The sequence below is a fragment of the Tarenaya hassleriana genome, unplaced genomic scaffold, assembly GCF_000463585.1.
Source record: "Tarenaya hassleriana unplaced genomic scaffold, ASM46358v1 Cleome7, whole genome shotgun sequence".
NCBI classification, from domain to species: domain Eukaryota; kingdom Viridiplantae; phylum Streptophyta; class Magnoliopsida; order Brassicales; family Cleomaceae; genus Tarenaya; species Tarenaya hassleriana.
The window spans coordinates 2597923-2609420 of record NW_010969548.1 but is presented as its reverse complement, the minus strand read 5'-3'; the positions used below and the strand labels follow the sequence as shown (position 1 = coordinate 2609420).

Genomic DNA, 11498 nt, shown 5'->3' with positions numbered 1-11498 from the left:
CATAAAAATATAAGAAAATATATATATATATATATATATATATATATATATATATATATATATATATATATATATATATGAATTTTCCTCTAGCACCATGTGGAGCTCAAATGTGCATTGTTCGGGTTGAAAAATTCAATGAATATAATAAAATTAATCGGTAGAGAATCTTGTGAACCTCACCCATATCTCCTTGTAAGAGACAGAAATTGGTATAGAAAAAAACAAATATATTTTAATAAAAAATAAATACAAAGGAAAAATATATTAATATCTAAAATAGATTTCCAAAATTTTTGGCAAATTTCATTTGTTAATTATTATGTGAAATTTTATATGCAATGTGATCACAAATTTATTTACTTTTAACATTAAGGATATGCATAATTAGTAGGTTTAATTGACGAATGAGTTTTCCCCTTTTAAATCTTTAATATTGGAATCTAAAATAAATGTAGATGAGTGTCCGCTATAAATGCGCATTTCCGTTTCTAACTTGGTTATTTTTCATTCTTTTACAAATTTATATATTATATTTTTACATTAGATTATCTTGTAGATTGAATTTAAATTGAAAATATTTACTTTAAAAATATTATATTTATATTAAGTTTTTTTTAATATTCAAATTAAAATTATTTTAAAAATTATTATTTAAATGAATTTGTTTGAAATACTTTAGAATTTATGTTTTACAAAAAAAATGTTCTAAACATAATTTCCACGCTGTCCCAGCAACTTTTTTTACTGATTATTAGGTTTGGAAAATGAATTATGAATTGGAATATTTCCATATTTGTGTAAGTATATGCTTTTAAGAACTTCGACGAATTTGATTGGAGTATCCTTAGCCGTACAATGGCGGTGGGCAGTCAGGAGAGGTTCCACGTGAGCCGCATGCAGAGACGGGAAGGCCACTTGTCAAGGAGAGTGGACACGTGTCGCGCTCACGCTCTATATCCAAACTCAAATCAAAATACGAGGCGATAAGAAGGCCCATTCCTTTCTCACGCAGCAGTATCATATGATAATATATTATATTAGACGAATCTTTATTCTACAATTATACCTAGCTGGTCCAATCCTTTTAATTGATATTGATGAAAAATATTACATAATCATGTAAATACAGTCTTATTTTTTTTTTATTTTTTTGTTACAAAATTACAGCCTTATTTTGATCAATATATATAGAATTACGATAAAGAACTGGAACTCGATTTATAGAATTACGATGGTGATGATATATAAGAGACCTTGGATAGAACTCAATTTGTTTCATGCTTTTATATTGATGTGAACTTTATATGGACCGTATAAAATCCGTACTACGATAAATAACTGGAACTAATTTGTGCTAGCTACATGTATAACACAGATATAAATACATATATATATATGTGTGTATTTATTTTAATACGAAAACACTTTACTAATTTTATTTAATAACTTATAAAATTTATAAAAAAATTATTTTTTTTAATGAAAACAGTGGGAGAAGGATCCCATCGTAATACACACAGTATCCACCGGTATACTCGCACGTATATACATATACGTACATTGGCATGGGGCCATTACATTCCCACCACTTTCTCTCCTATAAAACAATACAAAGAGAACACAACACAACACACTCAAAATCTCTTTTTCAATCAACGGTTTCGGTGTAACAAAAAAGAGCGAGCGACGACTGATTGATTACGAGGAGATCGAAAATGGCTGCGAGAATCACGAGGTTGTCTTTCGGATTGTTGACGGTGTCGGTGCTGGTTTCTGCCTTGGCCCGACCGTCGTACTGCCACCGGAAGTTGGTCGGCGGCAGGTCGGTAGTGCTGGACGTCGCATCCAACAAAGAACTCCAAGAACTCGGAAGGTGTGTATATATATATATATTCATATAGTTGTGTCCATTTTTTTGTTTGTTTTCGAATCACAAGACCACGAATCTTGATCATATGCTAGATTATCATTGTTGTAAGAGTAGGAGTGGGTCCGTTCTCTTGTAAACCCACAAAATCTAGGGCCAAGTGATCGAATTTCTCAAAGAGATTGGTTGTCACATGGATCAATATATATACTGAAAGCAAGCAAGAAAGTATATATCCATCAAATTCATGATTCGATTTCTAAACCATTTACGCAGGTACTGCGTGGAGGAATTCAACCTGAAAGAACAGCGAGAACACGGGAAATCGGGTGGAGAAGAAGGGTTCAATCCATTGATGTTCGGTGAGGTGGTGGAGGTTCAACGACAGGTTGTTTCGGGGATCAAGTACTTCCTCAGGATCCAAGCGACATTGCCCGACCGCACGACCAGAATGTTCAACTCCGTTGTCGTCGTCAAACCCTGGCTTCAGTCAAAGGAATTGCTCGATTTCTCTCCCGTCGCTAACCCTCTCTCCTACGAATCTTGATCAAGCCTTTCTTCGAATGAAACCGAAAAGAGGAGAACAAATAAAATATGCACAACAAAATTTTGTCTTTCGAGTGTTATTAACTATATATGGATCAATATGGGTCGGTCCGGACCCCGGGATGTTGTTGTAATTTATAAATAAATAATAAGAGCTTGATCTATAGATTACACTAGAAAGAATGAGAGGCTTTTATTTTCCATATGCTTTGTTTTCTAATATTGTTATTGTATAATATATATACACACACACGCTCATGAATACACACACGTGCACGTCCTCAAAGTGCGTTGAAATTTCAAGTGGGCAAAGCGTAAAAGACGCGGAAGTTGTCAATAGCGTGGGGACAAACTTGCGTTTCGCCACCACGCTCTCGCCTTCTATAAAAAGATGAAAGTTTTGCTTCTTATAACATTTGAAAAAGAAGAAAGGATAATGTTATAGGAACAACATTCGGCGAGAGATACAATTATACAATGGCTACGGCGGTAATTAGTGCGAGGATGTCTCCGGGACTGTGGTTAGTGTTAGTGTCGGTCGTGGTTTCTGTCGTGACCCATTCGGCCTCTGGTTTAGGAGAGGTCGGTGGCAAGACGGAAATCCAAGGCGTCGATGGCAACAAAGAAGTCCAAGATCTCGGAAGGTATATATGTATCCACACATCTACACTTGTATATATATGTGTGTAGTATTGAGAATTTGGATCATTTGGGCAAAAGGGTCTGTTTATAATGAATCAAATGATTGCATTTCTGTGGATTTAGCCAATGAAGAATCCGGTTCTAATGGGATGCAAATAATTCATTAGGTACTGCGTGGAAGAATTCAATAGGAAGGAACAAGAGAAGAACGGGAACGTGGCGCCGTTGGTGTTCAATAGAGTTGTCGAGGCTCGACAGCAGGTTGTGTCAGGGACCAAATACTTCTTGAAGATCGAGACGACATTGTCGGACCGTACCACTAAGATGTTCAACTCTGTTGTCGTCGTCAAGCCTTGGCTTCAGTCTAGAGAGTTGGTAGATTTCTCTCTCGTTGTTTGATTTCATATGTTTTGGTTACGTTATTATATATTAATTACATTATAAGATTATTGACTATCTATTAGATTTTCCATCATTTGGTAAATCGGTGATTTGATTTGATTGCTATAATAAGATTTTTTGTCCTCACGTAACTTTGATGTGATAATTACTACAATCCGATGGCATTTGCGTAATTTATTCTAGAACAACAGATAGTAAACGACATATCATACCCTTGTGGATAAGAATCGTTCATTGCACATTTACCGATCACAAACATCAATTAGGGCAGATGTAGTTGCCACGTAGGCTCGCTGACTTGTCATCAGTTCCGTACGACATCCCACCACAAGATTCCACAAAAGCCGCGATGTTCGTGTCGGAAGATCCTCCTTCTCCGCCGGCCTCCGCCGCTAAATCTCTCCACTTACCGGCGTTCCTCCTCAGCTCCTCCGCCTTATCCTCCATCGCCGCCTCCAGGCACCGCCTTATCTCGCCGCTCTCGACCAACCCTTCCTCGTTCTCCTTCACCCTCACACCAGTTTTCCACCAATCTTCCAGAAGCTTCGCGTTCGTTGGCTGGTCTGTCCATTGCGGAAACGCCACGACGGGCACGCCGAGAACAAGACTCTCCAGCGTCGAGTTCCATCCGCAGTGCGTCAAGAAACATCCGACCGATTTGTGTTTCAGAACCTGAGTCTGCGAGCACCATGTCACTACCATCCCGATTTCTTCCAGCTCCTGTCTGAAATCAGCTATGTTGCCTATCTCTTCTCCTTCTTCTTCTTCATTCGCCCTTTTGTTCGGTTTATCGGTTATGACCCACAAGAACGGACGTTTCGTTTCTATTAGTGCCTTTGCAAGTTCTTGCATCTGTTTCTTGGGCAACACGGCAAGTGTTCCAAAAGAAACATAAATAACAGAGGAATCTGGCTTCGAATCCAACCAAAGGGTATAACCATGGTCTTCCGAATCTCGGATCGAATCACCCGAAAACCGGTTATTGTTTCCCGGGAAAATCTCCATGGGAAGCAATGGACCTACAGCTACCATTTCAAGATTCGGAATCGCCCTCAACGCTTCTCTCTCCAATGCATCACAAGTGTTGACGAGGATTTTAGGGTTGGGATCTTCTCTGAGACGATCTATCTGATCTTGAAACGCAGCGCATGCATATTTATACATGTTGGAAGGAGTGAGGAAGGAAGGAAGATCCCTGGCCGCAAGCAACGGTAGTTTCGGCAACTCGACGGGATCCGACCGAGCCAGAGCTTTGGAGACAACCTCGGCATAGCCGTTGAAGTAGTAGTAATAGATGTCGAAAACCAAAGCGGGCTGTATCCAGAGAAGCGATGATGGGATGTGGAAGCGACGCGCCACCGCAGGAGCCCAGGTGAGAAGAAGCGTGTAGACCAAACAAGTCACCGGAGACTCTCCTCGACGGTTAGATTCGATGAAATCCGACAGAGTTTTGGTGCCGTCAACTCTGATTCTATCCATCCACTGGTCGTGGTCGTAGTCGGAAGAGGTGGACGACACGTGGCCATCGTCGAAGCCGTCTGAGAAGGAGAGGAAAGAGAGGGAATCGGCGGCGGCGGGAGGGATCATGGAGCGGCGGAAGGCAGAGACGCACGTGGCGAAGGTGACACGTGCGCCGGTGGTTCGGATGAGTCGGCCGGAGAAGTGGAGCGACGGATTGATGTGTCCTCGTGCCGGAAACGTCACTATCAGAATGTGTGGCTGTGGCATTTTGCTCTCCAACTCTGCCAATTCTCCGCAAGATTTATCTTTTCTATAATAAACAGATGAACTCTCCCGATCTGTAGCTTTGTGTGTGTTTGTGTGTATATATATATATATATATATGTATGTACGTATGTATGCAGGGGTAAGCACATGCGTGTACGGGAACAGAGATACACACATGCACGGGCAATCTCGTGACGTGTGTAGTGACGCAAATAAAAGTGGAAGGATTGATGAATCTTTCGATTGATGTGATTAAAACGGGAAAGAATACGACAAGGGCTCTCAATTAGGCCTTTGTCAGTTCGTCTGGTGCAGGTTTACTTATCACACTTAGGTCACAACAGATGGCGACGTCACATGTGATGTGTAATTTTTTTTTGTCTTGTCTGTTTGTGTTTCTTGGAAAACAAGGCATGTTGTAAAAGAACAGATAAAACTTGTAAAAACTTCTAAATTTATAAAACGATAGAAAATAAATTTTAAAGTTTTTCGACCAACAATTTCGATGATATTGATTTATAAATCACCTCTAATGGTAGATTTTATAAATTTGTCAAACGAAAATTTTTAGAATTAAAAAGAGAAAGGTCAGTGGAGAAAATCTCCGAGCACCAATTTCGAGATTCGGCTGCCAAAACCGATAATGAAAAATGAGATTCCACCAAGGTGCAAAATAATTATCGTCTGATTTAATGGTAAACTCGTAAATTAAACTCTCGACATCCCAATTGGAGATCGAAGTTGGAACTTGAAGATCGATCCAACAGATGAAAACATAGATTACTTGCAAAAGAAGCAACCGCGGAAGAGAAAACAGGCACCTATGCTTTCCGGTTTACACAAGCTTGTGGTACGCCATATGAACGGGGGCTTATTTACAACCAAATGATGCTTCAAAGGCGTATCATATGTATTATGTATGTATCTCTGCGTTCCATTGTTGTAACATGGATGGATATGTGATTTCACTCCTTGCTCTTGGAAGACCGGTCTTTTCTCTGACCGCCAAGAATACGAGAGATCTGGAGACCTCTGCTGAAGGCTTGGTTAAAGAGCATTCTTGTCTGAAACTCCGAAACGAAAGGGAACCAAGCCAAGAACGCCACCGGCGTGAACAAGAGCAACCCCATCACGATCTCGTAGCCCCGAGCCAGCGTTTTAACCGATGACCAGAACCCCAACCGTTCGATCAGAGGCTTGCAAGCCTGTGCAATCTGCAGTAGGTAGAATATAAGACAGACGCAGATGAAACTGCTCTTGGCATAACTGCAAATCCCATTGTCCTAACTCTACAGACCAGGCATCGAGATTGAAAATGTACGAGTTTTATGGAGCAGGAAGGAAGACTTACCAGAAGCATTCCCCATCCAGTAGGCATGAAGGCAAGAATGCAGATGAAGATATCTTTGAGTGTTATGAGTGGGAGCGCAAGGAAAGTAATGAGGATTGCCGTAAACGTGAGGAAAACAAGACCCTTGATGATCCTGAAGAGAAGCTGAAAGTTTGTGCTGAACCAAAGCGCTCAATGGGATCCCTAAAATAAACATTTAGATTAGCATATACTGAGTACATCTTCCAGTAATTTTCCCTCAGGGCAGAAATAAATGCATCGAAAATGCAAAAATAACACCAATAAGCTTGAGATTCAAGTATCCCAAGTGAAACATTTAATAGCAAGTTTCAGCCTCGATTTTGAAGATCACCTCCGTTTCCATCTTCAAGGAAACTAATCTTGCCATAATCACAGCAGCGCTGAACCGTCGTCTTCCTGCGCTCAATCCCTGTTGATAGTTTCAGAGAAAAAAAACATCATTCAGAAGCACTAGATCAGCTAACCCAGTGATGTTCACGAATGAAAAAACAAGCATTGTGGAAACGAGAAAACAAGATCAACATCGTGACACTCGGGGAATCAATCCACCGAGAACAGAAACCGTTGAGAGTTAAATACCTTCACAATGAGTAGAATGAATAATATCACGAGCCATGAAATCCCGTAAATCTGAAACATCAGTCATTTTCCAGTCATTACAAGTTATCCTGTAGCAGAATTCTCAGTGACCCGATAGTAGAATGAAATTTAAAACAGGTAAAACTTACCAGAAAACTTTGAGTTTTCTTCTTTTTGACGCTGCTAAGGTGATACACGAGACCATACTGAAAGATGAAAAAGCGCAAAGCTAAAACAATCTCGAGGATGATCCCACGTTTCCCTGACTGATGAAGATGTCCTTGTTCCTTCTCCCACCAAGACTCCCAACTCTTCTCTGGAGGGACACCTATTCCCCCTCTATTGTATATCCACTTGTTCCAGTCTGTCCAGTCATCCACAATCTTTTGCCACTCGAAACCAGACGGGTTGAACAAGAAAGGAGCAAAGAGCCATGTCCCCACCATGAACCATATTGAAACCGTTATCAGAATATATGCAACTACACCCCTATAACCATGGCCAAAGATCTGATAGACAAGTAGGAGAATCATCAACTCAATCCCCTTCACAAAGTGACTACGGGAATAAAGCCTATAGTTCTCGGCAAACTTAGCATGGAAGACCACAAAGCCACGGCCAGTGCCTCTGTATTCGGCGCCTCCGTGAAACAGCGTCCTGCCGTAGTAATGGGTTTTTGTTCCAAGTGAAAATGTGAAAAACACGGGGGCAAGTTGTAGCTGCATGAGCACGAAATCGATCAATGCATTATGGAAGCCCCTCTCCAAGCCAATTTCCATCATCATAGGCAAGGCCATAAAAAAGCCAATCTGCACAAGTGACTGAGAAGCAAGAGCTGCCTGAAGGGACTTATTGTCACGAATAGCTCGCTGGTTGCTTAATCCTTCTTCAAGTCCGCTAAGCGCGAGATAGAGCCGACCATAAAGAAATACATAGACCGTAAGCACCGTTAACTGTCAAAAGACATACGATGTTAACTGTCAAAAGACATATGAGGATTCAGACACAGACAAATTGCCATGCATATCCACTGATTGAGGAAAGAAGGGAGGATTTCTATAGATACCATGGTACTGAAGTAAAACCCAATTGTAGTGACATAACAAGACAGCATCCTAAAGAAATCAAATCTGTGTCCCAGTCTGTATATGTCACGACTGAGTGTTTGCTCGCCATTTCCGTTAGCTATCTTTGCTTCGAACATCGAAATCTGGTTGAGGCCAACATCTCTCCCTTTGCCGACTTGTATATATTCATGATGTGTCACACTGCCTTCACGTAGAGTAGAATTGAAACCTGAAAGGGCTAAAGGTATGAGAAAGAAACCATACAAAGGCAAAATATGTGTATCGCCCGAGAAAAGGGATCATCAAGAGAGTGCCTGCAAATATGTCTTCACTTAGATTGATAACTTTAGACGCTTTGCTGACACCCCCTCGGGTGAGGTGGAACAACCGATCGAAAACATCTGGATGACCATAATGGAACCTCACTCTGGAACATAAAATAAAACAACAAATCAGTACTGGAAATCATGAACCTCCGGAACTGCCCTCATAAGGTTTCCTTGTTTTGAAGACAAATGGTCAAGAAAGGGTGAAACTTACTTCAACGGACTAGCTAGCACTCTCTGTCCAATTGTGACAAAGCTATTCTCTTGATTTGACATAAACCATGCAAGAGAAGAAACACTGCAAACAAAGTGACATGAGTAGTAGATAAAAGCATACACTATGAATGGTTAAAAAGGCAGAACATCATCATCCTGTAATACCTGCCAGTGAAAATATGCTCTCTAAGTCCAAGTATTGTAGGATATCTTACACCTCCATGCTTTTCAAGAAATTCTTGTAGCAAGTTCCTCATTTTGAAAGCTTCTTCCATGTAGTTATCCTGTTTGATCAAACCTCTTGAGCTCAAGAGTTTTAACAACTATAAGCTTGAACGAGATTCATTAGGGAACTCAGCCCGGATTAAAAAAGACAGAACAGCAAACCTGGTTCATGTCAATTGTCTGCAATCCTTCTCCACGTGAAAAAATGATAGCATGGTTCTGATTTTCGGGTTTTCCCTCTCCTAATATTGCGGGTCCTGGAAGCTTTATCCGATAAATGACCTGAGAAAATAAAATAAACTCAGTCTCTCCAGAAGAAAAAATGATAGCATGAGTAACTCCCTGAAATGTGATTGCATCGGCTTGTTCCCAACATGGTTTTCCAGAAAGGTAGTGAAAATGGAAAGAGCCAACACAAAACCTGCATGGCAAGGGAGGGATGGACTAAAGTAAATCGCACAAAACTATTTTAAACTTTATACCTGGTCCAGTGTTTGAACAGCTTCAGAAGAATCGATAGGTTTTGTCTGTGGGGCTGCTTTCACAAGAGCTGAGTAATAAAGTTTTTCATCTGTCCCCCTGGAACCGTCTTTGTGTGTTTGCTCCACCTCATCGATGTAAGCAACACGGATAGATGGATACCTGACACAGGGAAATAACAAACATAACCAATGCCATTTGGGGAAGGAAAGACAGATCAGATGAGAGGGAAGATGATAGAAGACAAACTTTGTCATAAGCCTTAATATGTCTTTAGCACGTTGATCACCAGATCTTTTATGGATACTATACTGTTGGCATGAGACCACATAGGTGAATTTCATATCAGCAAGTGCTTGACACTGTGCCCAGAGTGACCTTTCACTCTTTGATGCTTCTTCACTGCTCAACTCCAGAGCCTTGTACCCTTTCATTAATTCTACAACAAAATGACATTGCTTTGAAGAAAGATTTCACTTCTCATAAGAATCGAAAGGAATCATACGAAATCTTCCTCACGCACCTTCATCTTTTGCCATATCAAGGAAGGCTTGAAGCTCCAAAGCCTTTCGGTAGTACATCATGCCTCGCACTTGTTGATCGAATAAGGAAATCACGCAGAGTGCATTTATCAAAATAAAATTCTCTCTTAGAGAAAAGGAAATGACGCAGTCCTTTTGATGAAAGATCAAGACAGAGAGGAAGCGAAAGATATTGCATACCGGTTCTGGTCAAAGTTTGGCCTCTGTACGATGCCCATAGGCGAAGCTCCTCTTCCAAATCATCTCTTGCCCTGAGTTCTTCCTCACTGACGCATTCAACTCGTTCTAGAAAGTTGGTCCATTCATCTGTAGTAAATGATGGATTGAGATGACATAATTAAACTCCAGAACACAAATAACTGTTCTATATGAGCATCTGAAAGAGCAAAAGAAAACTGAAACCTGGAAAGATCTTCTGCAAGTAAAAAAGTATAGAGACTCCATCTTCATTTGGCTTTTCCAGGCCATTAACAGAAAAAAGAACATCCTCTGAATAGTATGGTGTTAGGACCCTGTGGGAAAGCAAAAACAAATACAATAAGATGTTGCAATTTTATTGTTTTTGTACTTCCTTGCTGCTCGTAGGAGATACCGAATTGGAGGAACCACTTCCTAATTGGCTTCTCGCTCTACAGCCCAACGGAATTATTCTTCCAAAAATTATTTTTCATATTATGAAAAAAATTAACTCCATGCAGCAAGCAGCAGCACAGAATCAACGAGTAAATTATTTCACAAGTGGATTCAATAAATTATCAGTTCATTCATGCACTTTATGTGTCCAAGAAGCATGTCATTGAGTTAATGTTCCCTGTGTTCTGACAGATTCAGTGGACAGATACTAGAGCACTAAACAAGAAATGTCCTAATGTGTAATGCTTCTTCAACTGGGAACAGAATGAAAGTGCACCAAATTGTTATAACTTCTGTTGAAAGAGAATGGGACCTACGAGAAGGAAAGCATGTTGCGAACTTTGGGTGCAGGAGGCATGTCCATAAACAATGAATTTGAAAAGAAGGTAAGTCGCCTTCGAGCTTCCAAGTTGGATGGCACATCCATAGCCGATTCCTTGACAGTAAGTAAAAGATGAAGTCTCTTGATCTACACCAGTAAAAACGGAAGAAAAAATATCAACTTAAAATCTCCTCGAGAAAAACAAAATCAAACTTATTACTATTAAGGCAAGTTGACATGAATTTCCAAAAAAAAAAAGAGTAAACCGGGAACAGACTTTTTCTTTCCAAGCTTCGGTTTGAGAGTAAACTGGGAACCGAAGTTGGCTGAAATATTTGCTCTGTTGATGAAGAGGGGTCATTATTCCGTACTTGCCATAAGATCCATTGTGACTCGACTCTAGCGTGCTGTGGAAAGGAGATGATAAATAAGTATATGATTAAAAAGAAAATGATTACTGATTCAGGAGAAAGCCAAACTCAAATGAATTACCTAGGGCCCTCTTCTTCCATTATGTCTCTTGTAACCACTTCTAACATGTTCAGCAG

General features: G+C 40.2%; 4 protein-coding genes across 5 annotated transcripts in view; 2 read left to right on the top strand and 2 right to left on the bottom strand.

Annotated features, from left to right (window-relative positions):
* The first annotated feature begins 1581 nt into the window (after positions 1-1581).
* LOC104800950 (cysteine proteinase inhibitor 2-like) lies at positions 1582-2587 on the top strand. Its single transcript, XM_010523973.1, has 2 exons — positions 1582-1876; positions 2147-2587. Exons 1-2 carry the CDS (start codon positions 1719-1721, stop codon positions 2415-2417), a joined length of 429 nt encoding a protein of 142 aa, XP_010522275.1. The 5' UTR covers positions 1582-1718; the 3' UTR covers positions 2418-2587.
* A 240-nt stretch (positions 2588-2827) lies between these two features.
* On the top strand, positions 2828-3514 carry LOC104800949 (cysteine proteinase inhibitor 2-like). The gene is made up of 2 exons (XM_010523972.1): positions 2828-3060; positions 3226-3514. The coding sequence occupies exons 1-2, from the start codon at positions 2894-2896 to the stop codon at positions 3455-3457; spliced, it is 399 nt and encodes a 132-aa protein (XP_010522274.1). The 5' UTR covers positions 2828-2893; the 3' UTR covers positions 3458-3514.
* A 107-nt stretch (positions 3515-3621) lies between these two features.
* Positions 3622-5618, bottom strand: LOC104800948 (UDP-glycosyltransferase 75B2-like). The gene has a single exon (XM_010523971.2). It carries the CDS (start codon positions 5363-5365, stop codon positions 3719-3721), a length of 1647 nt encoding a protein of 548 aa, XP_010522273.1. The 5' UTR covers positions 5366-5618; the 3' UTR covers positions 3622-3718.
* Positions 5619-5873: 255 nt separating this feature from the next.
* LOC104800947 (callose synthase 1) overlaps positions 5874-11498 on the bottom strand; it is a 13819-nt gene continuing 8194 nt past the window's right edge. For both annotated transcript variants that reach the window (XM_010523970.2, XM_010523969.2), the window contains exons 28-45: positions 11443-11498; positions 11228-11357; positions 10946-11097; positions 10398-10507; positions 10176-10301; positions 9977-10045; positions 9703-9892; positions 9456-9615; positions 9136-9255; positions 8914-9032; positions 8747-8830; positions 8521-8633; positions 8206-8435; positions 7289-8092; positions 7140-7190; positions 6947-6969; positions 6540-6702; positions 5874-6402 (exon numbers count right to left, since the gene is read on the bottom strand). In XM_010523970.2, coding sequence (XP_010522272.1) covers positions 6154-6402; positions 6540-6702; positions 6947-6969; positions 7140-7190; positions 7289-8092; positions 8206-8435; positions 8521-8633; positions 8747-8830; positions 8914-9032; positions 9136-9255; positions 9456-9615; positions 9703-9892; positions 9977-10045; positions 10176-10301; positions 10398-10507; positions 10946-11097; positions 11228-11357; positions 11443-11498 — 2949 coding nt within the window. In that variant the 3' untranslated portion in view covers positions 5874-6153. The remainder of the gene's footprint in view (positions 6403-6539; positions 6703-6946; positions 6970-7139; positions 7191-7288; positions 8093-8205; positions 8436-8520; positions 8634-8746; positions 8831-8913; positions 9033-9135; positions 9256-9455; positions 9616-9702; positions 9893-9976; positions 10046-10175; positions 10302-10397; positions 10508-10945; positions 11098-11227; positions 11358-11442) is intronic.